A 22,898-nucleotide genomic window follows, 5' to 3' on the forward strand; every position below is an offset into this window, starting at 1 on the left:
TGTCCCCTCAAAATAACTCAACACACAGCCATTAATGTCTAAACCCCTGACAACAAAAGTGAGTACACCCCTAGGTGAAAATGTCCAAATTGGGCCCAAAGTGTCAATATTTTGTGTGGCCACCATTATTTTCCAGCACTGCCTTAACCCTCTTGGGCTTGGAGTTCACCAGAGCTTCACAGGTTGTTACTGGAATCCTCTTCCACATGATGACATCACGGAGCTGGTGGATGTTAAAGACCTTGCGCCCCTCCACTTTTCGTTTGAAGATGCCCCACAGATGCTCAATAGGGTTTAGGTCTGGAGACATGCTTACCAGTCCATCACCTTTACCCTCAGCTTCTTTAGAAAGGCAGTGGTCGTCTTGGAGGTGTGTTTGGGGTCGTTATCATGTTGGAATACTGCCCTGCAGCCCAGTTTCTGAAGGGAGGGGATCATGCTCTGCTTCAGTATGTCACAGTACATGTTGGCATTCATGGTTCCCTCAATGAACTGTAGCTCCCCAGTGCCGGCAGCATTCATGCAGCCCCAGACCATGACACTCCCTCCCACTGCATGACTGTAGGTAAGACACACTTGTCTTTGTACTCCTCACCTGGTTGCTGCCACACAACTGAACCAAATAAGCTTATCTTGGTCTCATCAGACCACAGGACATGGTTCCAATAATCCATGTCCTTAGTCTGCTTGTCTTTAGCAAACTGTTTGTGGGCTTTCATGTGCATCATCTTTAGAAGAGGCTTCCTTCTGGGACGACAGCCATGCAGACCAATATGATGCAGTGTGCGGTGTATGGTCTGAGCAATGACAGGCTGACCCCCCACACCTTCAACCTCTGCAGCAATGCTGGCAGCGCTCATACATCTATTTTCCAAAGACAACCTCTGGATATGACGCTGAGCACGTGCACTCAACTTCTTTGGTCGACCATGACGAGGCCTGTTCTGAGTGGAACCTGTCCTGTTAAACCGCTGTATGGTCTTGTCCACCGTGCTGCAGCTCAGTTTCAGGGTGTTGGCCATCTTTATGTAGAGCAACAATTCTTTTTTTCAGATCCTCAGAGAGTTCTTCGCCATGAGGTGCCATGTTGAACTTACAGTGACCAGTATGAGAGAGTGAGAGAGCGATAACACCAAATTTAACACACCTGCTCCCCATTCACACCTGAGACCTTGTAACACTAACTGAATCACATGACACTGGGGAGGGAAAATGGCTAATTGGGCCCAACTTGGACATTTTCACCTAGGGGTGTACTCACTTTTGTTGTCAGCGGTTTAGACATTAATGGCTGTGTGTTGAGTTATTTTGAGGGGACAGTAAATTTACACTGTTATACAAGCTGTACACTGACTACTTTACATTGTATCAAAGTGTCATTTCTTCAGTGTTGTGTCATGAAAAGATATAATTAAATATTTGCAGAAATGTGAGGGGTGTACTCATTTTCACTTTTACTGTATGGAAAAATATTTTAATGCATTATGTGATATGTTGTGTTTTTAATGTACCTGCCTTTTTCCGTGCATGTAAGCAAAGACAAATTTCTGCCATTTGCATGCAAATAGTAGACAATGAAGTATTTTTCTTCTACAGTAATATATTACTGAATAATATATTACAGTGTAATATATTACTGAACAATATATTACTCAATATATTACTGAGTAATGTATTACTGCCAAACACTGCTCATTTAAAAAAGTAAAGAAAGAAAGAAATCAGGGTTGATGATCATCAAGTGGTGGAATGACTCTGGAGGTGGTACGTCCACTATAATCCTATACTAAACTAATCACACTACCAACATTAACATGCATATGAATGACATTAGTCTTCTCTATTTGGTGCTGGAACTTTAACAGCGCTTGTTTTCACGTTGTTGAGGGCTGTGATGTGTGGCTCCTCTGCTGCAGTTTTATTTAACACAATATGACTGATAATCAGTCTCCATGGTGTGGTTCTGTGGCTCTGTGCAGCATCTGTATTTATGTACCTTCTGCATGGCAGCACACAGCACATCGTTGCCTTTGTGGATGGGGACCTGAACTGACCCCAGGAACCGAACCATGAACTGCTCTATCCAACCATCTTTCTGGACTGTGAGCAGAGAGGAGAACAAAGAAACATTAAATGATGAACTTGTTGTTGTTGATGATGATGATGTTCTTTACAGTCTATTGAAGTGTACCTTGGCTGACATCTTTATCCACCCTGACAGCGTAGAAGGCAGGGAATATGCCGGTGGCTCCAGACCTCATGTTGTAGCCCTGACACCACAGGTCCTCAGACTGGTTCAGAATTAACACGGGGTCATCTGCCTCCAGGCACAGTTCGTCTGCATGACGAGGGACAAACCTAACAACAGCAATAAAAATGTCTCAGTCTTATGTGTTTGTTTGGATTCCTCACAGTTAGTGTGTGTAATGTTGTGTGCGTTAACCTGTAGACAGCTCTGTGGCTCTGCTGTCTTTCCACACCATCCAGAACACAGGAGAACAGACCAAATGAGCCAGCACCTGAATGACAGAGGTGGCAAAAGCACACACATTATTTACGATTTATTATTTAAGTAGATGTACCGTCACTTGTGCTATAAAATATATACGGGTAAAAGTCAAAGTAAAACTCGAGTAAAAGTGAAAAAGTACAGGCTATAAAATATAATTAAAGAAAAGCCATAAAAGTTGATGTCTTTTATATTGTTTTTTGTCTTGTTATGTCTTTTTTAGAAACTTCAACATACAACTTTAATGCAGCTTTAATTGGTTAGCTCTACAGGAAGCTGACTCATTTTTATTTAAACTAAATATCTGTAAAATATACAAACCAGTGGCACTGTAATGGCTGCTGTTGTTGGCAAACAGGTTCAGGAACTTCCGACTTCTGGCAGCTCCCGCCCTTCCTCCGTTAGACTCATCTTCCTCTGAAGTTGTGGTTGATGTGACCTTGGATTGCTTGCAGACCCTTGCCACAACTTCCCTCCTCCTCTTCACCTCCTCCTCCCTCCTCCTCTTCAAATCCTCTTCCCTCCTCCTCCTTAACTCCTCCTCCTCCTTTCTTCTCTTTTCCTCCTCTTTCCTCCTCTCTTGAAGCAGAAAACAAGGAAAGGTTAAACTCATTCTTGCTCGTTCTCTAACCATTATTTGTTCAGTGGTGTTCCACAAGTCTTAGTATTGGGTCCTCTACTCTTTTCCCTGTTTGCGTGATATCTATTTCCGATATCTATGTGTGAAGGAAAATGAAAGATATGGGATTATATTAAGGGATATTTACTGCAAACTTTAAATCTATTGTATAATAATTAGAGTTGGACATTTGTATGATTCGCATGACATGAGACATGGCACTGCATACAGTGAAGCAGTGAAGGTGACTCTGACACACACCCCAAAGTTTCCAATGATACAGGTCATTTTTCTTGCATGTATCCTTTCATTAGATCCATGAACTAAAAAATTAATCTGAAATTACTGTAAAAAAAAAAAAAAAGAAGAAGAAGAAGAGTAATTTGAGGAAAAAGAGCCTACCTTCAAATGAGGTTGTGTTTACCATGTTTACAAGAAAAGTCCATATAAACACCCCCCATCTGTGTTATGCACAAATTAAAATTTTCTGAAAGTTCAAAGTCATATAGAGTTTTTCTTCATAATTCTATAATATGTCTTAAGAAAATGTTTATATTCCCAACAGCCTCATCTATCATTACCCGCTACCTAGCTTGCTAAATTTTTAAGTTTCAGTCATTATCTACTCACCCTCATGCTGATTGAAGGTGAGATTTAGTTTTTTAGTCCACAAAACACTGCTGGAGTTTCACAGGAAAACAGTGTTGCAGGATCTCCCAAACAATGGAAGTGAATGGTTTGAATGGTTTTCAAATTTAAAAAAGCAACTGGAAAAAACATAAAATGCCTCCATATTGCTTGTCTGGTGTAATCCAAGTCTCCGAAAGTCCTGACATGTCATTTGCACACTGTTACACCACACACACACAGTTCAGATAGTGTGCATGTGAACATGGCTCTATGCTAAGGATCTACAGTGAAGATTCAGGCTAAAAACATGGTGTAAATAAAAAATATAATATATACTTTTGAAACCTGGTCACCATTCACTTCAACTGTTTGACCTTCAACCGGCATGAGAGTGAGTAGATAATGACTGAATTTTCATTTTTGGATAAACTATCCCTAGATGTCAACAGTTTTAGTGTCATTTTTGCTGTTGTCTAGCAACCTTGTTCTCATGACCAATTGAACATCAAGCGTATTGTGTACATGACTTCCTGTGTTGTAACCACAAGCTCACAGGGTCCATTTGAAGGCGGCACAACAATGTCTTCTAGATGTAATTTAGTTTCCAAGGGAACATCAGCTGTATTTAATATTCATATGCACAGTGTTGTGCATGAATGTGCTAAAAGAGCAGCATTCATTGAACCTTGCACACATTTTGGTGAACAGTGAGCCGAACGGATCAGTTTGCAATCAGTGACCGTCAGTGTGAGCAACGTTCACTGCTGAGTGTGATAACAGCGCTGACATCATCAGCTGATAAAAACAGGGTTATCGCAGAGTGTGATCGCAGAATTGAGAGAGAGAGAGCATGTTAATATGGAAAGAAATGTGGAGGTGATAAAAATGTTGGTTATATAGCATGAAGTGTGTGAACTACACTGCAGACTAGAGTTTGTGTTACAGTAAGAAAAGAACAGATAGACCCACATCATATTAATTCATCTCCTCTGTCTCATCCCCGTCTTCATCTCCTGCAGTTCTCATACGCTTTGGTGCAATCAGTTTGAACTGGAAATTTGGAATTTCTGTGTTTTGTTGCAGTGTAAACATTCTTAAATTGCTGTTAATAACTAAAGATATAACTTTTCATGTTTTAATACAAAAAATTTGAACACTGCGCACAATTTAGTAAGATGTAATTATACAGACTCCAGTGTCACTGTTAGGAGGAGGTTCTACCTAAAATATTTTTTTAAAGGAAGAAATTAATGTCAACTAGCAATTTTAATCTCTGTAAACTGATCTTTGAGTTTCCTCTTTTTAAGTGTGAACTTATTAGATATTGAGGACCCCTAGACTATTTATTCACCATCATTTATTATAAATAATAATAAACATTACATAACTTTGTGATTAAAATTACAATAACATAATTCTTACATTCATTCTCATACTTGTAATTATTTTATATTTTCCATATGTTGCTTACTTATACTTATTTGATATTATTATGATTGTTATATATTGAAGTAGAATGTAAATATTTGAACTTACCTCTTATTCTATAATTTCTCTTTGCTTTACATGTATTTTCTATTCTTGAATGGGAGCATGTGTAATGTCAGCAACTTTGGGAAATGTATTTATACTTCCCTAAGGGATTAATTAATCATTATCATTTTGGACATTTAATAAGTTTTATTTTGGCACCACAATTAGGACAAAAAGTCAGCTGTGTACACAAGATCTCTTATAACCTAACAGGCAGATAACCATGAAATTTGCTGAACATTCATGCTCCCAAAGGGACAAAGCCTTTAATTGAATGAACTTTCCTTGACAACCATGCAGTTTGCATTTTTTAGAATGCACTACTACTGGCAGGTTTTTAGAAAAGCAAAATAGCCTTTATCTGACTTTTATCCAACTCCTGCTGCTGCTTTGTGACAGAAATGTGCTGAGCCATGTTAAAATGAGTGGGCATAATTACCCTGCTTCTTGGCATCGTCTCTCCTCTTCCTTTCCGCCTCATACTCTGGGTCTTCCTCCTCATTGGCTGATTGATAGACCGTCTCTGCATCGCTGTCATCGTTGTGCTCGTTGTAACCGTGCAAGCAGTCCTTGAGGCTGACCAGCTCCAATTGAGCGTTTTCATCGACCACCAGAGTGTATTTAACAGAGTCATAATTTAACCCTGCTTTAGCTTCACTCTTTGGTACAGTCTGAGCAGCCGGACGATCTCCCTGAGTGACAGAGTTGGTGCCATCCACCTCAGCATTGTTGTCACTTTTCCTTCCCCCCACGTCCACCTTTGACTTAGTATTGTCCATCTCTGTTTCTTTATTATCTGCAAGGCAGTGGGTTGGACCGTTCTGGACGTTCGTGCAGGGAGTCGGATCTCCCTCCCCCTCTTCTTCGCTGATGTCAGGGTTGGTTCGGTTGGACAGAGAGGGATGCAGGGGCCCTGGTGGGGGGCCCTCTGTGTCTGAACTGAGGGACATTCTGTTTGACCCTCCCTCACTGCTGGACCTGGAGAGGACAGGGGGGTTGTCCTGGGTCCTGTCATGGTTTTGGCCTAAGAACACAACATATGGACAGTGAGTGGATAGAAAGAGTAGCAGAGTAATTCACAAATTCTTTGCACACAGAATTGAAATAAAATGTGGACGAAGGAACAACTTCACATATTACACACCTTAAAGGGACAGTTCACCCCATAATTAAAAATATATATTTATTCATCTAGTTTTGTTGTGAGCTGTAGTTTCGAAGATTGAAAGAGAAAGAGAAACCGTACAGTTGTCTGCCTGCTCTCCAGTATAATGGGACTAAATGGCACTTGGCTTGTGGTCCTCATACATACTCATGGGCAAGAGGCTTTTGCTCATGACAGCACGGGGTGTAAACATTAATGGCGTCCTTTTTGGGTAAGCTGTAAGGACTCGGACATTGTAGCGATTATCCTCAGTGTGTGTGGATGTGTTTACATGTTCTGTGAAACAATCAGGAAATATTTTATTATTTATTTATTATTTATTTCTCTGATTCACCAGGTTTCGTCGCTACAACTATTTTGAAGTGTAAATTGTAGCCAGACTCACACATTGAAGCTGGGAACATGAAATAAATAGTGAGGACACAACAGGAAGAGTATCATCATTTAGTGCAGGGGTCAGCAACCTGTGGCTCTTCTCCAGTGGCTCCCCGTGGCTTTGACAAAAAATTGCATTATTTTTTTTCTTACAGTTAAATTACAGTTAAAGTGATTCTTTAATCGGGAAAAAAAAAGAGAAAACTAATTTCAAGGCAACTGCCTCCACTAGATTTCTGAGTTTTTAACTCAAACTCTGTAGTTTTGAAATAAACTTTTGCTGACCTATAATGTTTTCCTCTTTAGATGAACTTGGAGAACCTCCTAACAATTGTATTTCAAAAAATGTGATTTGCAATAACAAATATTAAATTATTAATCATTATTTACTTAAATGTCAGTGAAGTTACTCTACAATCTTTGAAATACAATTTTTGGGGAGTTTCTAAAACTCAAAGATTGAAGTTAAGCTAAAGAAGAAAAATAAATTATATCTATAAAATATTATTAGTCAGTAAAACTTTTTCAAAACTTAAGAGTTTGAGTTAAGCTCAAAACTCAAAACAATCTATTGAAGTAAACTGCCTTGAAAAAGTTGACTCTGTATTTCCACCACACTCTGCTGTGTGTTTTTCCAACCATCCCCTGCATAAGGTCTAGGCCTGCTCTATGTAAAAGGTTCCCTCAGAGAGCTTCTATAATTGATTGGCGCTGTATAAATAAAATTCACTTGACTTGACTTGACATCAAACTGCTCACATCAAGATGTGTGGATTATCTTGAGTAACTGGGTCGTGATTTCTGGAAAGGCTGTCCAGTTTTCCAAATGTATATTTTGGTGCTTTGAGCACCACAAGCTAGTTCCATTATAAGGGAGAGAAGACAGACATCTCTACAGCCGATATCTCCAAAACTCCACCCCAAAATTATAAAAATGGATAAACAGCACTACAGATATCTGTAGTATCTATCTGCTCTGTGTAGTTTTAATTTTGGGATGAACTGTCCCTTTAAACTTCATAACAGATATGTTTAGATTAGATCTAACTTCCATGGAGACTTCATTTTTCAGTACATATATATGTGTGTACATATATATACATATATATATATATATATATATATATATATATATATATATATATATATATATATATATATATATATATATATATATATATATATATATATATACACACATATATATATATATATATTAACAATTCTGGTAGTGGAAGAATTCCAGAGAGAATTATCACCACCTCTGCAGTTCACCTCAGCACTACAAAGCTTTATATTCAGTTTTCTCATTCTTGAGAACTGGGACAAAACAGTATTTTGAGGGGTTTTGATTATTTAACTATGCTGGAAAATGTATTTTAAAAGATCAAACTCCTGGTTATTAAATCCTGTAACGGGCCAATCTCCTAGTGATTACAGTTTTTATCAAATGTAGACGTCAACTCTGTCAGATGGAAAATTTGAAAAATCTGACAGTTGACATCTTACAGAGTTGACAAAATGTTACATTTTTTCATTTCACAGCATAGTCATACTGAACAGCCATTTTATTTATTAAAATGTCTCAGAGTTCTCTTAATGTTAATCAAAATAATCATAATAATCATCAATCTTGTTTATCTTTGATTTTGAAGGGCTACAGAGTTGACATGTTATGATTGAGAAACATCTGATAGCAATATTATTTAAAACTTTGTCAAAGTTTACCAGTGTTTTAGCAGTATTCCACCTTTTTTAGGCCAGGGAGTGAAAGAGGGGTCCTTGCAATATAGTTAACCCTTTTTATGCCAGATTACATCATGTTTTAGTAAAAATCTGTTTATGAAAAATTTAAAGGGCAAATATTTCCTTAAAAAAAGAGTAAGTTTACAAATTTAAAAAAAAATATGAAAAGGAAAATAGTTTGTAAATTACATGTGTTTCATATGTATAAATCCTTAAAGAACATATCTTCACCAAATGTTAGAATTAGAGTGCTGGTATTCAAAACTTTTACATTTTTTTTTTGGTAGGATGAAACAGGTGCTGAGGGCGTGTCTGTTACCTTGGTCTTGGGTCTTGTCCTGGTTCCTGGGTGCTACAGGCGTGCGTGGGACCACCATGGCTGTCAGATACACCTGCTGGTTAGACAGCATGTTATTTGGCTTGACTCCCCCTCCTCTGTTCCCCCCTCTAGCAACTACTTTTCCTTTCCCATCAGCCCCACGGCCTTTCAGTCCATTTGCTTCTCTCAGCCTCTGATGTCCATTCCTCTCCTTCTCCTTCCCCTTGGACTCATCACACAGTCTTCCTCCTCTCCTTTCCTCCTTCCCTGCTGTCACTCCATCCCTTCCTCTGACATCCCCTAGGCTCCTCTCTCTCATCGCTGTCACTCCTCTTCCTCCCCCTCTTCCTCCTCCTCCACCTCCTCCTCCCAGTCTCCTTTGACTCCTCGGTGTGCTGGAGGACTGTGTGTGCGTGACCCCGGATGCCTGTCTTTCCCGTGGTCGAGCTCGTGTGTCTGCGGCGGTGGCAGCAGCCTGACTGTTGGCTCTGCTGTTGGCTCCATTGGCGACAGGTGGTTTTGGGGCAGGGCGCCGCGTGCTGTGCCGGACTTTGTCCTCCGCTTTGGGTTGACTAGCTGGTGGTGTTAGATCCCCTGAACACACACACACACATGAAAACAAACAAAAGTAACAGATTATGTATTAGGCAACCAGATGTGTACAGAGGGATTATCCAAGTAGCAGTAAGAAGTTTATCCTGCACAAGAGTTACATGAACAGAGGACAAACACACACACCATTCATTTCAAACAGTTTAACAACATTTTCACTTCATTCTTGTTGTCATCTTTGTACTGTCATTAACTAGAGTGTTTGCACTGTGCTGTAGTTGTGTATAAGGGTGTCTCTTCAACTACGGGCACTAAAATTAATAAAACTCAGCCACTATGACATTTAATTTGAACCAACAGAGGCTGCAATAAATATAAATAGGTACCGCAAAATGCATATACTTGCTAAGATAATGACAAATGTTCATATAATACATTTTTTTCATCTTTTTAAATTTCTATGAAATTCTAAGACCTTTAAATGTGTTTTCATCAAGCATTATACATCCTTGTAAATAATGAATAAAAAAAAAATAGGGGAATTTATGATTTTCTCTACTCAGTGTAACATTTAGACAGGGGTGGGTGGGTGGAAGAAATAGAGTGAAACAAAGTTAAATGAATATGATCTATTTATCTATTTGCTGATTCTATCCTGCTAACCTTTATTTCACTAAAAAACTTTTCAATCCTATATTCATCAGTTCCATCCACAGTTATTATTAAAAATTGGGTCGGGGGGCACAAACTTCTTTCAGCTTCTGAAAGGGTGCATGCTAAAAAAAAGTTTGGGGACCACTGATGTAAGTGTTAAAATAATATGTGCATTTAAAAATCATATTAATAAATAAAATAAAGCAGTAATGACATCTTGTGTTGGTAACAACACAATGTCAACAAACTTCTTGATTACATTAGTTGGACTGCAGACTCACTCAATACTGGACTCATCCATCCATGGATGAGGTTCACCCTGGACATCTAATATCCATGAATTCAACAGAAATATGAAGTCATTTTTAAAATGTAGTTCAAAATACTCAGTTAATAAGCTCTTTGGTGAGGACATAAAATCAACACTCCAGATTTTTTCTTGGTCTTAAAGATCATCTGGTATTAGTGGTCCAGCATGTCAGTCTCACCTCTTAGCTTATGTTTCACAGGAAGTAGATTTGTTTGGATTTCAAAACAAAAGTTAACTGGATTTTGTTCAGTGTCACGGTGAGGACACAAAAGTGTGGGACAGGTGCATTTAGAAAAAAAAAAAAAATCATATAAATGATAAGTAAATAAAAAGATTTTTAGCATGGTGTAAAGTAATATTCATATGAAATAATTTCATTTGAAATATTGTCAGAATGTAATTTTATTAACACATTTCATGTATCTGAACATTGAGACCACAGCTGTGGGACATGAACAAAAGAGATGTCTGCACCCATAAAATGTTTCATAAATGTTATTAAATCACATTATCTTGTCTGAATTTTTGCGAAGATGTTTAATAACATTGTGTAAATATTAATTCAGCATCACATGAGAAATTTTAACATGAATCCAAAATTTCACTTCTGAGACTTAAAAGTGCCCGTAGCTGGAGAAACACCCACAAATATTGATCAGGGTCTCTCATGCCAAGTTTACACATGACTTTACGTTTCCACAGCAACAGCTCTGCTTACAGGTCAGATTAAGGTGACCAGGTTTCAGGGGACATTTCCAGTTCAGTATTCAATATATCACATGTTATTATTTATGAAATAAAAAAGGGTTCTGGTTCTGGATTCTGGTTTAATGTTTTGTTGTTGTTGTTGTTTTGTAAGAGATTTCCAGTTTTCCAGTTTTCTTTAAAGGGACAATTCACCGAGAATTTATAATACATATTTTCCCCCTGGCCTGTAGTGTTATTTATCCAATAGGCTCTACTGCCCGGTCTTCACTTTGCCTTCTGTTTTTAAAAATGGGGACATTTCCAGGAACAGCTCAAGCCAGGCACACCAAAAATGGGAATTGTCCCCAGTTGTCCTTCCAGCTGCACTATGGATGAATTCATCTCTATAAACATCTGTACTTCCTGCATTCTGTGTTATGTTGGTCAGAGTTAGTCATGGTAACAGATTTTTATTGCTTATTCAGAGTAAATGTAAATTCTGTGGACAGAAAGAAAATGGTTCTTTTCAGGGTTTTTCAGGCTTTTTGTCTTTTTTGTTGACTCATGTTGTGTTCATACCTGTAATGTGTGGGGAGGAGGAGCGGGAGTCCTTCCAGCTGTCCTTCTTGCCCAGAGAGTTGTTGTTGATGGAGTCCTGGGTGGAGTTAATGAGACAGAGCAGCAGAGTAAGAACCAAAACCAGCACATGATTGAGTTAAATTAACCACCTCAATAATTCTCAGATGTTGGGAGTAATGGATTACATGTAAATGGATTACATAATCTGGATACAAGGTAACTGTATTCCATTATAGTTACAGAAACAGATCAGATTACAGATACATTTAGTAAAAATGGGGATTATTAGTAGGATTACAGTTTTAAAATAAAGAACAATATCCTACCATGCACAGTGACACACACAGCTTTCAATTCATCATCATGGCCTCTAGTGAAAAAATGCTTCACTGGGTGGAAATTTCAGATTTTTTGTCTTTAAATCAGTCAGTACATTGTGCACAACAACAGAAAGACTGTCTGGACAAACTAAAAAAACCCTAACAACAAATGAAAACACTTAAAGCTGCAACAATCTCCATCTATTATATGATCATTAATCATTTTGAGTCATTTTTTAAGAAAAAAAATGACCAAAGTCTCTGATTTAAGCTTCTTCAATGTGAATATTTTATGGCTTCTTCACTCCTCTCTGACAGTAAATTGAATATCATTGCGTTGTGGACAAAACAAGACATTTGAGGACTTCATCTTGGATATTAGGGAACACTGATCAGGATTTTTCACCATTTTCTGACATTTTATAAACCAATCAGCTACTTGATTAATGGAGAAAAATGGTCGACAGATTAATTGATAATGAAAATAATCATTACAGGAAAGACTAAGACTCTACATGTTTCAGCTGACAAAATAGTGACAGGATTAATTAATCAATTAGTAAATTAAGTTTTTTTGAGTTGTGGACAAAATATTAGCAGACATTTGAGGACATCATCTTGAGCTTTGATCAGCATTTTTCACCATCGATCGATTAATCAATGATGAAAATTAGTTGGAGCATTAAAAAAGTAATCCTTACATTACTTTCATATTGTGATACATTTTTAACAGGTAAATAGTAACTGTATTGGAATACATTTTTAAAGTAACCCTCCCAACCCTGATAATTATTGCAGGTATAACACCGTCTACATGGATCAGCATCCTGGTTTGGAAATGAAATACTAATTTACAGCAGTGCTGATAAAAGAATGCAACTGTTTAATGAAAATAATATTGGTTTTGTTTGTGTGTACATATTGTTTCATCTATCTCTTCCTACATCTCTCTCTCTCTCTATCTGATGACATCATTGCCAGGAAGAGGAAGGAGCATTGACCAGGAAGTGCGTGACTGTCCAGCCTCAACCACGCAGAGCGCTGACTCACTTACTGACATCCCATCGTGCATCTGCTTTCCCTGTTTCACGCCCCATCCTGTTACTATGGTTACTCACTGTGAGAGGGAGAGCGAGAATCAAAGTGTCTCTCTGTGTAAAGCACATCCCTCTCCGATGACATTTTCCTACAGCCTGATGTTACACCAGCAGTCTGTGGCAGTATCAGTGTACAGACAGTAATCTAATGGAGCCAGTTTGATTATTAAAGACTGCCTATCATTTTCTGTCTGATGGATGGGAGAAATTCTAAACCTTTTTTGACCCTTAAAAGCATGTTCTCATCCCCTCGTTCTCAAGACACTCAGCAGGGTGCCCGTCTCAGATGGTGAAGCACCTACTGCAATGGCACCACAACTGCCAGATTTAACCAGCAGAGATTGGAGATGCATAGAACATGTAACAGTGTTGTGATGGAGCGTCCTGACTTCACTTAATTGTAATGAAGAAACAATAAACAGGTTGATTAGTCCAAGCTTGTCTATTTAATCACTGTCATTTATTTTGTTTAAACATATTCATGTAGAATAAGCAAAAATTAAACAGTACAATTTACTGGCTTGGATTAACTTTAAGATTAAGTTTGACTTGGTACATCAACACTGCACATCACAGATTTGCATTTCAATTTCAACAGGACTACTCTCTTAAAGGTGTTTTTAAAGGGATAGTTCATGCAAAAATGCAAATTCAGTCATTATTTATTCACCCTCATGCCGAGGTTTAGTTTTTTAGTCCACAAAACCCTGCTGGAGTTTCACAGGAAAACAGTGTTGCAGAATCTCCCAAACAATGGATGTGAATGGTGACCAGTTTTCAAATGTAAAAACAACAGAATAAAAACAAAATGCCTCCATACTGCTCGTCTGGTGTAATCTAAGTCTCCTAAAGCCCCAGTGTGCCAGGTTGACTAAAGAAATGTCATTTGCACCATGTTTTTAGCATGAATCTTCACTGTAGCTCCTTAGCTTGGAGCCACATTGACGTGCACATGGACACCGTCTGAACTGGGCGTGTGTGGTGTGACGATGTGCAAATGGCATGTTGGGACTTTAGGAGACTTGGATTACACCAGACAAGCAATATGGAGGCATTTTATGTCGTTGTTTTATTTTCCAATTGCTTTTTATATTTGAAAACATTCACTTCCATTGTTTGGGAGATTCTGCAACACTGTGTTCCTGTGAAACTCCAGCAGCATTTCATGGACTAACAAAATTAACGCGACACTAAATCGGCATGAGGGTGAGTAGATAATGACTGAAATTTCATTTTTGGGTGAACTACCCCTGTAAAGGACTACGAGCAGTTAAGCTCGAGTAGAGCAGTTGTAAAACGGCAAATAAACACAGAACTTCCTATAAATTCTTCACAATAAAAGTCCTGTGTTATTGTGTTATTCAAAAGTTTATTTAGTTTAGTTTTATTATGAAGAAGCAAAACCAGAAAATTTGACACAAGTCCTGTACAGCTGAAAGCGAACACATCAGTAAAATATAGCAACAGAGGAGAGAGACAAAAATTCAAACCACAGAGATTAATTCCTGAAGTAATGACACTTTTAGAAACGTCTTTCTCTCTGCTCTCCTGCACACACAAGTTCAGTCTCATACACTTTCTTGTTGGAGGTGGAGACATGGGGTTATAGGTCCATCTCAGGTGTGACTCAGTACAGCTCGGTGTGATAAAAATGGTAATGGAAATGGAAATCAGTGTGACACAGTTTGACTTACAGCAGCCAAAAGTGCCAGTGGAAACGCCCCTCTGGGGAATCATAGCTACTATTTTTATTCAGATCAAAGAACCCCTTTGAAAATGCCCATGCCAGTTTTTTTCCTTGCCAAAATTATGCCTAACTTGGGCGTGTTATTTAGCCCTGATAAGCCGGGTCATTGGTCCACTTGCAGAGGGGATGGCTGATGGGGCATGACAGCTGACAAATAAACCTGAATTAATCAAGGTATCACAGGTATGTATGTCACACACTTACTCACACACACAACCAAACGCACACTCCCCTCCAGGCTAACACCTGGCTGATCGTAATTCAAAAACAGATGCTAATGCATCCTGAGCCTTAAGTGCTTGTCCATCAGACTAACTGCCCTCACACACTCATGTTAAACATGCAGAGTACTGAGTACCACTGGACAGGGGAGTCCACATACTTTTGGTCATATAGTGCAAATGTGTTGACTCATCACACACAGGGATATGAACAGTCCTGCTGTAGACGGGCAGTCTGTCCATTTGACTGTTGTTTTAGTGCCTGAAGTATATTTTATCATCTTGTGCTTTTGCATTTTAATTCCTCATGCTGGCCTAACGAAGCATCCACTGAATTTAATTAAACTGAGACACAGAGAGAGACGATAATGAGACATGATGATAAGGGGAAAGGAACAGAGAGAGAGTGGTCCAGAGTGGAGGAGAGAAAGTAGAGGAAAAGAGACACAGAGGGCCAGAGAAAGAAAGATACAGGGAGACAAATGCAATTGAGCTGAACATCCTGTTCAAGGTTAATATGTAGCTTGACTTGTCAAAAAATGGACATTATTTTTTTAAGTCCCTCTATGGATGCATAGTTAGCCTTTTGCTTGCTTGTTCAGTCCACTGGTTTGCTCCAGACTTAAAGACCTCAACAACTACTAGAGGGATCGTCATGATATTTAATGCAGACATAATTTTTATTTTCAGTACAGCAAAGCAAATTGCTTGTGATACATGGGTCTGATTATTAATGGTCAAAATAGATAACTAAAAGAAATGGACAAATGGTTGGAGCAGCTAGCCTCTGCTGCTCCAAGTGGTTGTATGAATGCAGACTTAACCGAACTGATGTAATCAGACATAAAGTGAAATAAGATGCAGTTTTAATTAACACATTTGAAACATGATGGTGCTGATGAAGCTATGGGTTAAGTAAATCTGACAGGGCTGTGGGGCATTGGAAATATATAAGGGTCTGACATTAACCATGGCCTAAAATCCCTGATTTCACAGCATTTTTTCCAAAAAATAAAATTTGCGATGCATGCTGTGAATTTTTAGGCTTGTGTTGTGATGAAATTGTGGGAGCAAGTGAAAACTGCAAAAGACAGTTTGGATTTTCTTGCATAACTCAGTAAAATGAAAAAAACTTGTTTAAGGGAGAACAAAACCACACTCTATTCTGAGACTTCTAAGTAACTGTAACAAAAAGGCTCAGGATTACAAAACTTGTAACAAAATCTGCTTGAAATATGTTCCACAAAGAAGCAAAAATCTTTATGAGCTCAAACTCAGTCAAAACAGCAAGCATGAGCATGCAAGAGCACAGAGCATTGATAATTGTCAATTCCAATGATAAATGTGTTCTTTTCAGTGCCTGTAATAAAATAAAATATAATAAAATAAATAAATGAAATCCATTGAGACATACATGTATGGTGTTTGCACAGGGGACTACTGTGATGGGTAGAATTCACAGGAAGCAACCATGACTGGTAAAATTTCCAAAAAAGTTGTGGAGTTTGGACAAAATTGCAAGGTCACAAAGAATTCACGTGAATTGTTGCGATCGCAACATCCTGGAGGGACTGCCTATTTGTCGCGGCTACTGGGTTTCCTAAGCTGAACCCAACAGATGATGTGATTCTTACGGAAGGACCAGAAACACAAAGGGTGGACTGTGAAATAAGTACAAGTTTAGCAGTTTAAATGGTTGAATATGACAACAACAATGTTCTTTGGCCACCACAGCTGCTTTATTTTTACCTTGTGAGGCAGCTGGATTCACAAGATCATGCGAGAATCTACCTTTGCAGGCTCCAAATTATCGGTTTGTATCTGCACAGGTGGTCATGTGAGCCAATCAGCGTCCTAGGAGGGACTACTGGTAGCTATGGGTGTGGTTTTAAGTGTGCCAACAGCAAGAAATTACTCATCTCAAACAAACAATTATTTTTTATAATCAAAGAAGAGCAGAGAATGGCTCTGAAAGGTTTTATCGACAGATTGCTTGTCTTCCAGCCAGCTTTGGCTTTGGTTTGGTGAGTTGGTCTGATTGGTGGAAGTTAGCCCATGACGTGACAGATGGTTCTTCCAATCACCTGCCAAGTGTTGTTTGAAAGTGCCTGCCCTTTTCCAAATAGTTTCCATGGATGGCTTCCCACATGATTCTGTGCAACAAACCATCTGGCATGTCAGGTTAGCTTTGTTTATTGCTAGATTAGATTTATAAGATTTATTATTACTAGATCCCAATGGGGTCTGTGCTATTTAACAACCTCCTCACAGAGGTGACTATCATCACTATTTTACTGAAACAAGCAGGTTGGAGACAAATCTGAACAGGTTTAACTCCTTGCACATGGAAGTTTGTCATTAGCCCTGTCCAGACATGAGTCGCCTCTCAACCTAAGTGAACTTATAATGACTTTCACACAGACATAACAGATCAATATGGCTGCCTGTGATGCTGAATCACCTACCTGCTCTCTGGCTCTGTTAACAGCAGCAAACAGCGTGGAGGCAGCCAGTCGCCCCGAGGCCACAGAGAGCTGCTTTATTTATTACTAGATTACTTATTTCAAAGTGCTTCTTTTCCTGAGCCTCAGCCGTATGCTCACTCAGCTGTAGCACCCTCCTGCTCATCCTCACCCCACACCTTCGACACCACCACGCAGGCCGGAGTGATAGGGGAAAGGGAGCGTGTCAAAAAGCATCGCACTGCGCCGTGCAGGTAGTTTTCATTCTCCTTTTCAGCACGTCCATGTTTGCTTATTGCGTTCCACAGGGTTTGAATTTTCCACAGCAAAGCAGAGTCAGTGCTCGCTGTACATGTCTCAGATTTCAGTACATTCAGATGAGTCTGCATATACAGCTGCTTTAACAAGAATAAAGATGCGTGTCTTATCTCTTCTAGCTCACTTTAGTTTCAAGTATCTGTCAGTACATTCTGTCAGAATGTCTGCAAGGTAGCTAATAATGTACAACACTGCATGCTTTAGAAATGTTAAAGGCAGTCAGTGATTTGTTTGTTTTTAACAGGGGATGGTCCAGTGGTCCAGGCAGCACTCATCACTTTGATCATGAGGTGACACTACAAGGCTACAATAAAGCATAGAATTATAGTATATAGTTTAGAGACTATTATGGATCCAAGAAGAAACAGCAAGGAGGGTGAAACTGAGAGAAAAAGGTGCAATTACAAATCCATCTAGGGCTGCAGGATTTGTGATTTGTTTCTGGTCCTGCCATTTGGATGTTGCTCTTGGCCATTTTGTCATTTACTGCAGTTGTGATTAATTGTGCAGCCCTAAATCCATCTGTTACTTCAGCACCATGGACAGCTCCATGCACCCATCAACATACAGCACAGAGGTTTCAGAGCCCTGGTCGCAGCTAGAGGTGTCGTCATTTACCAGTGTTGAAGAGAACTGTGACGTTTTCAAAATGAAATATTGATATTAATAACACATATAATACATCTATGATAATACTGTGTGAATACAAATACTGTATTCTCTTAAACCCTTTCTGTTTCTTTTCACAGGCTCTCTCACCATCTCTCTACACTATGAATGGCTACCAAGGACTGGTTCTAAATAGGTACCAGTTCCTGACTGGATGGTAGCAAAGTATTGATAAGCTCCTGGACAAATAGGGCTGCTATCGGTATTTATGTAACATTCATTTGCTCTCAAGGCCAGATGTCAAAGCAGGGTGCACAAAATAAAGCGGGCAACAACACAGCTGGGAGGGCTGTGTTTTTCCAATAGCTGACTCTGGTTCAGCTTTTGCCTTCTTTTTCCACAAACGACAAGTGACGAGTGAACGCAGCACTGACGTGCAGTGTGTCTGTACAGATTAGGCTGTTTGTCAGTGACAACACTCGCTACAGCTCCTCATAATCCAAGCTGAGCCGCCCTGTCTGGATGCTGCTGGAGGGTGTTATCTGTTAGCTCTGAAGTAGCAACAACTTAAACGCAGGCTTACTTAAGGTGGGCTGACATTTAAGGTGGACCAGGCCAGCTATTCTCATTTTAGTGACAAGCTACTATTCCTTTCCTCAGGAGTTGACCACAGCCCTTAACCAACAGTTACACCAGCTTAGACTTTTTTCGCATGTCATGTCTTTATTTTTTGCATGCATTTATAGAACGTAGTATTGATAACAACATCAATTAGTATCGGTATCAATAAAATCCTAACGATGCCCATCCCTGCCCTACACTTTTCATTATTTTAAGTGTAATTCATTTGACAAAAAAGGGACCAAACACACAAGATGAATTTCACTGGTTAACAAGGCACACCCCCCCCTTAAATCACCTTGTGGTTAAAGGTAGAACCAGTAGGATCTGCCTCTTGCTGCTGTTTGTAAAAGCACCAGAAGTATAGCTGATGGTTGAGTCTCATTCACAGGATGTGCTGAGGAAATGCTGAGGTTTGGGATTGGTAAAGTCGGTAAACCCTTCTCACTGCATTTTTAATGTAGGTGATGGAAGACAAAATCCACAGTCTTTGTTCTATGCAAAAATGTATTTAATGATGGTCTGAAGCAGTTTGAAGGCTTCCAACATCCAAATTAGACAAACAGGTGGACATCCTCCAAGATTACAGCTTTTTTAGTCCAGACTTTCCTGTTTTGTTCCTCTGGGAAAACAGTAAGAGGGAATTTTGTACTAAAAACTATGTAACTATGTGGAAGATATCCAGCTGAGTTGTGTATCTTGGAAAGCCAAATCCTCATATTAGCTCCAGGTAAAATTCTGAACACATTTTCACACAGAACAAAGGCTGGGGGGACATACACATATTTGCTTGATGGCACTAGCTGTTTACAATTTACTGTCTGTGCAGTAAATATGAAGCTACAGGGAAACAGCTAGCCTAGCTGTGGTTGAAGATAAAAAAATTCTGCCTTCTGAAACCTTTAAAGATTATTAAATCACACATTATATCATGTTTGTTTAATCCATAATAAAGGTACAAGGTACCATACCACATTTCTTCAGTCTTTTAATCAGTTTATGTGTATTATAAGATCCTATTTGGTCCACTTCAGACAGCATCAGGCGTTTCTACTGATAATTCAATGGCCTGTTTACTTAGATCCATATATCTTAACAAGAATCAGCAACATTCATAAACAGTTTGATGCCACCTCCCTAACACTGGTACACTAATTTTAGAACTCACAATTAGCTGATTAAACACACACAGTCACACGGGTAGTCAAGAGGGCTCACAGTCACACATATTAAGTGATACTGAGTGTTTTCAGTCTAATCCGGCTCCTGTGGTGAGTCCAGCAGGCAGCAAGACACTAACCAGTGAGGACACAGGTTACAGCAGCCAATCACACTGCTAATCACCATACAGCAGATGCAATGTGTGTGTTGACACGTGGACTGATTCCAGTAACACTTATCATATCTGTACATGTATATATATACTGTGGTAATCTAGTAATCTAGGTCATGTAAAGAAAGAATAACATGTAATTTTAATTTACATGGCTTTGTTTTGTTAATTCTGATTACTTTTTAAAACTTAATCATAAATATTTAGTGTAATTTCAGACATTTATTTTTCATAACCCCTCAAGGCCCACATGCAGGTCCTCACAACCCACCAGTGGGCCCCAGCCCACACTCTGGGAATCACTGTCTTACTGCATATGACATACATTGGAAATCGTTTGCCACTTTGAAAGATAAACTACACCCATATAAATCAATGTCATTCTAATTGCCCTTTCAATCCAACAATATTAGCAATGGATTTGAACATTTACATAAATTTTCTGAACCAATAAGAATCAGGCTGAGGACACAACAATATTTGGTGCCCCTTTATTTTACAGTGCACTAATATGACAACAACTTTGTATCACATTAATCAAAAACTAGAAATATTATGTTTTATTAGACAATAGCTATTCCCTTTATTAGAGCCTTATTAGACTTTATTAGAGTGCAATTAGGGTAACATTACAACAAGACTGTACTGTAAACTAAAGTGGATTATTTCTCACAGTTTGACCTTCATTTGACTTTCCTAGAAGGTAATAATGGATGTATTACACCAGAACTGTACTGTAGATTGAAGTGTGACATTCCCCATTATTAGATTTTATTAGAAGGTAATTAGTAAGTATAGAACACATTGCAACAGAACTGTACTGTAAAATGGAGAGTAATTCTTCCACAATTAAACCCTTACTAGATTTCCTTAGAACTGTACTGCAAACAAAAGTGAAAATACAAAGTTGCTACTTGAGACACACTTTTTTCAGCTGCTCCCACAACTGGCAGGGTAGCTAATGTCTACTTCTTTGATCAAATCTGCCTACAGTATTACAATAAGTCTTTGCAGTCACCCATAGACAAAATATTCCTCTACCTCTATGATCTTGGCCTTTACTTGGTGTCTTCATTCACATATGTATTTTTTTAATAGGGACGTAGCAGATATGTGATTATACTTTAGTTTACAAGACATTTTTGTTGCAATGTGTTCCTAATTACCCTCTAATAAAGTTGAGAAAGGGCCTAAAAGTGGGAAATAATCCACTTTAGTTTACAGTACAGTTCTAATAAAGTCTAATAAGGGTCAAATAAAGAGTCTAATCCGGTCTAATAAAGAACATTTTATTTCCAGTTTTAATTTGATAGCAAGTACAGCTTGGTACATCTTATTATTGTACTGTAAATTAAAGTGTAACCCAATATTTCAATTGCAGCTGAACCAGGAGGTGGCACATTTGCTGCTCAGAGGGAATTTTATTGTTCAAGCTGTGGTAACATGATCCTCTCCTTATCTTTACCACAGTCTAAAGAGGTCTTGCATATTGCATCTTTCCTGCATACTGTTACTGCAGCTACAGAGGCTTTGCCTCTCCATCCTGCAGGAGTCATTTCTGTCTGTTGTTTCTGTCAGAATAACAGGAGCTCCATATGTGCCTATAATGCAGTGAGAGCAGGTCCCAGGTCTTTACAGAGCTGCTTTATTAAAGTCAACAGGCATTCTCAGCACACAGCTTATGGAAGGACTGAACTGAAGACACAGTAACCTCCTATATCTGCCTGTCAGCACCTTGTTTGCCTACTCTATTTCAGATTACAGTGGATCGTTGACTGTTGAATGGTCTGTTACAGTCAGATCATTATTGATAACTTCTATAGATCTTCACATTACAGATAACCTCTGAGGAGCAGCTGAACCACTGCAGACTTCCTCCTCACAGATTCAATTGCACTTCATCTGGGCCGTATATGATTTAGCTATTTTTTAACTTCACAGTCTATTTCAACCATATGCAATCGATCAACTAATCATGTGATGCTTTGTTTCTAATATTTACATCTGTGAAACACTCTATAAAGGTAGATGTGTTTGTCTGTTGTTAAAACAAGTCAACCTTATTTAGAGCCCAATATCACACCTCGATTAACTGGTCATATTTATCCAATATCTGGCAAGAATTGCAACAATATCCACACACGTTAGCATGTTAGCATATCAAGTTATAAGTTCTTTAGACTACATTCCACCAATAGGGTATAACTTTGCTCAACAGTATGTTGTGCATGTGGCTAAATATGGTGTAATGGTGGACTCAAGGAATGGGCATGGGGGCAATTGTGCTTCCTGGTGCCCCCATGTTTGAAAAAATGTAGCAAAAGTGCCATTGGATGCCCCATCCAGTGGCACTTTTGGTGGTCAACACATAGATTGAAAGTCAGGTGTCAAAACATAGATTGAATTAACAGAAAACAACCTCTTGGCAGGTTGATAAAACATGATTAATGCCATCTAAAGGGGCCAAATGTCCAAGATAATGGGATAAAGTG

General features: G+C 38.8%; 1 protein-coding gene across 1 annotated transcript in view; it reads right to left on the reverse strand.

Moving 5' to 3' along the window:
- Positions 1 to 22,898, reverse strand: part of mapk8ip1a (mitogen-activated protein kinase 8 interacting protein 1a) — a 37,254-nt gene that overhangs the window by 7,888 nt on the left and 6,468 nt on the right. The window contains exons 2-8 of the mRNA XM_084734111.1: positions 11,679 to 11,754; positions 8,897 to 9,490; positions 5,731 to 6,315; positions 2,831 to 3,088; positions 2,444 to 2,519; positions 2,192 to 2,358; positions 1,997 to 2,100 (exon numbers count right to left, since the gene is read on the reverse strand). Of these exons, the coding sequence (XP_084590237.1) occupies positions 1,997 to 2,100; positions 2,192 to 2,358; positions 2,444 to 2,519; positions 2,831 to 3,088; positions 5,731 to 6,315; positions 8,897 to 9,490; positions 11,679 to 11,754 (1,860 nt within the window). The remainder of the gene's footprint in view (positions 1 to 1,996; positions 2,101 to 2,191; positions 2,359 to 2,443; positions 2,520 to 2,830; positions 3,089 to 5,730; positions 6,316 to 8,896; positions 9,491 to 11,678; positions 11,755 to 22,898) is intronic.

This window comes from Lutjanus erythropterus, chromosome 13 (assembly GCF_056507025.1).
Source record: "Lutjanus erythropterus isolate fLutEry1 chromosome 13, fLutEry1.hap2, whole genome shotgun sequence".
Lineage (NCBI taxonomy): Eukaryota > Metazoa > Chordata > Actinopteri > Lutjaniformes > Lutjanidae > Lutjanus > Lutjanus erythropterus.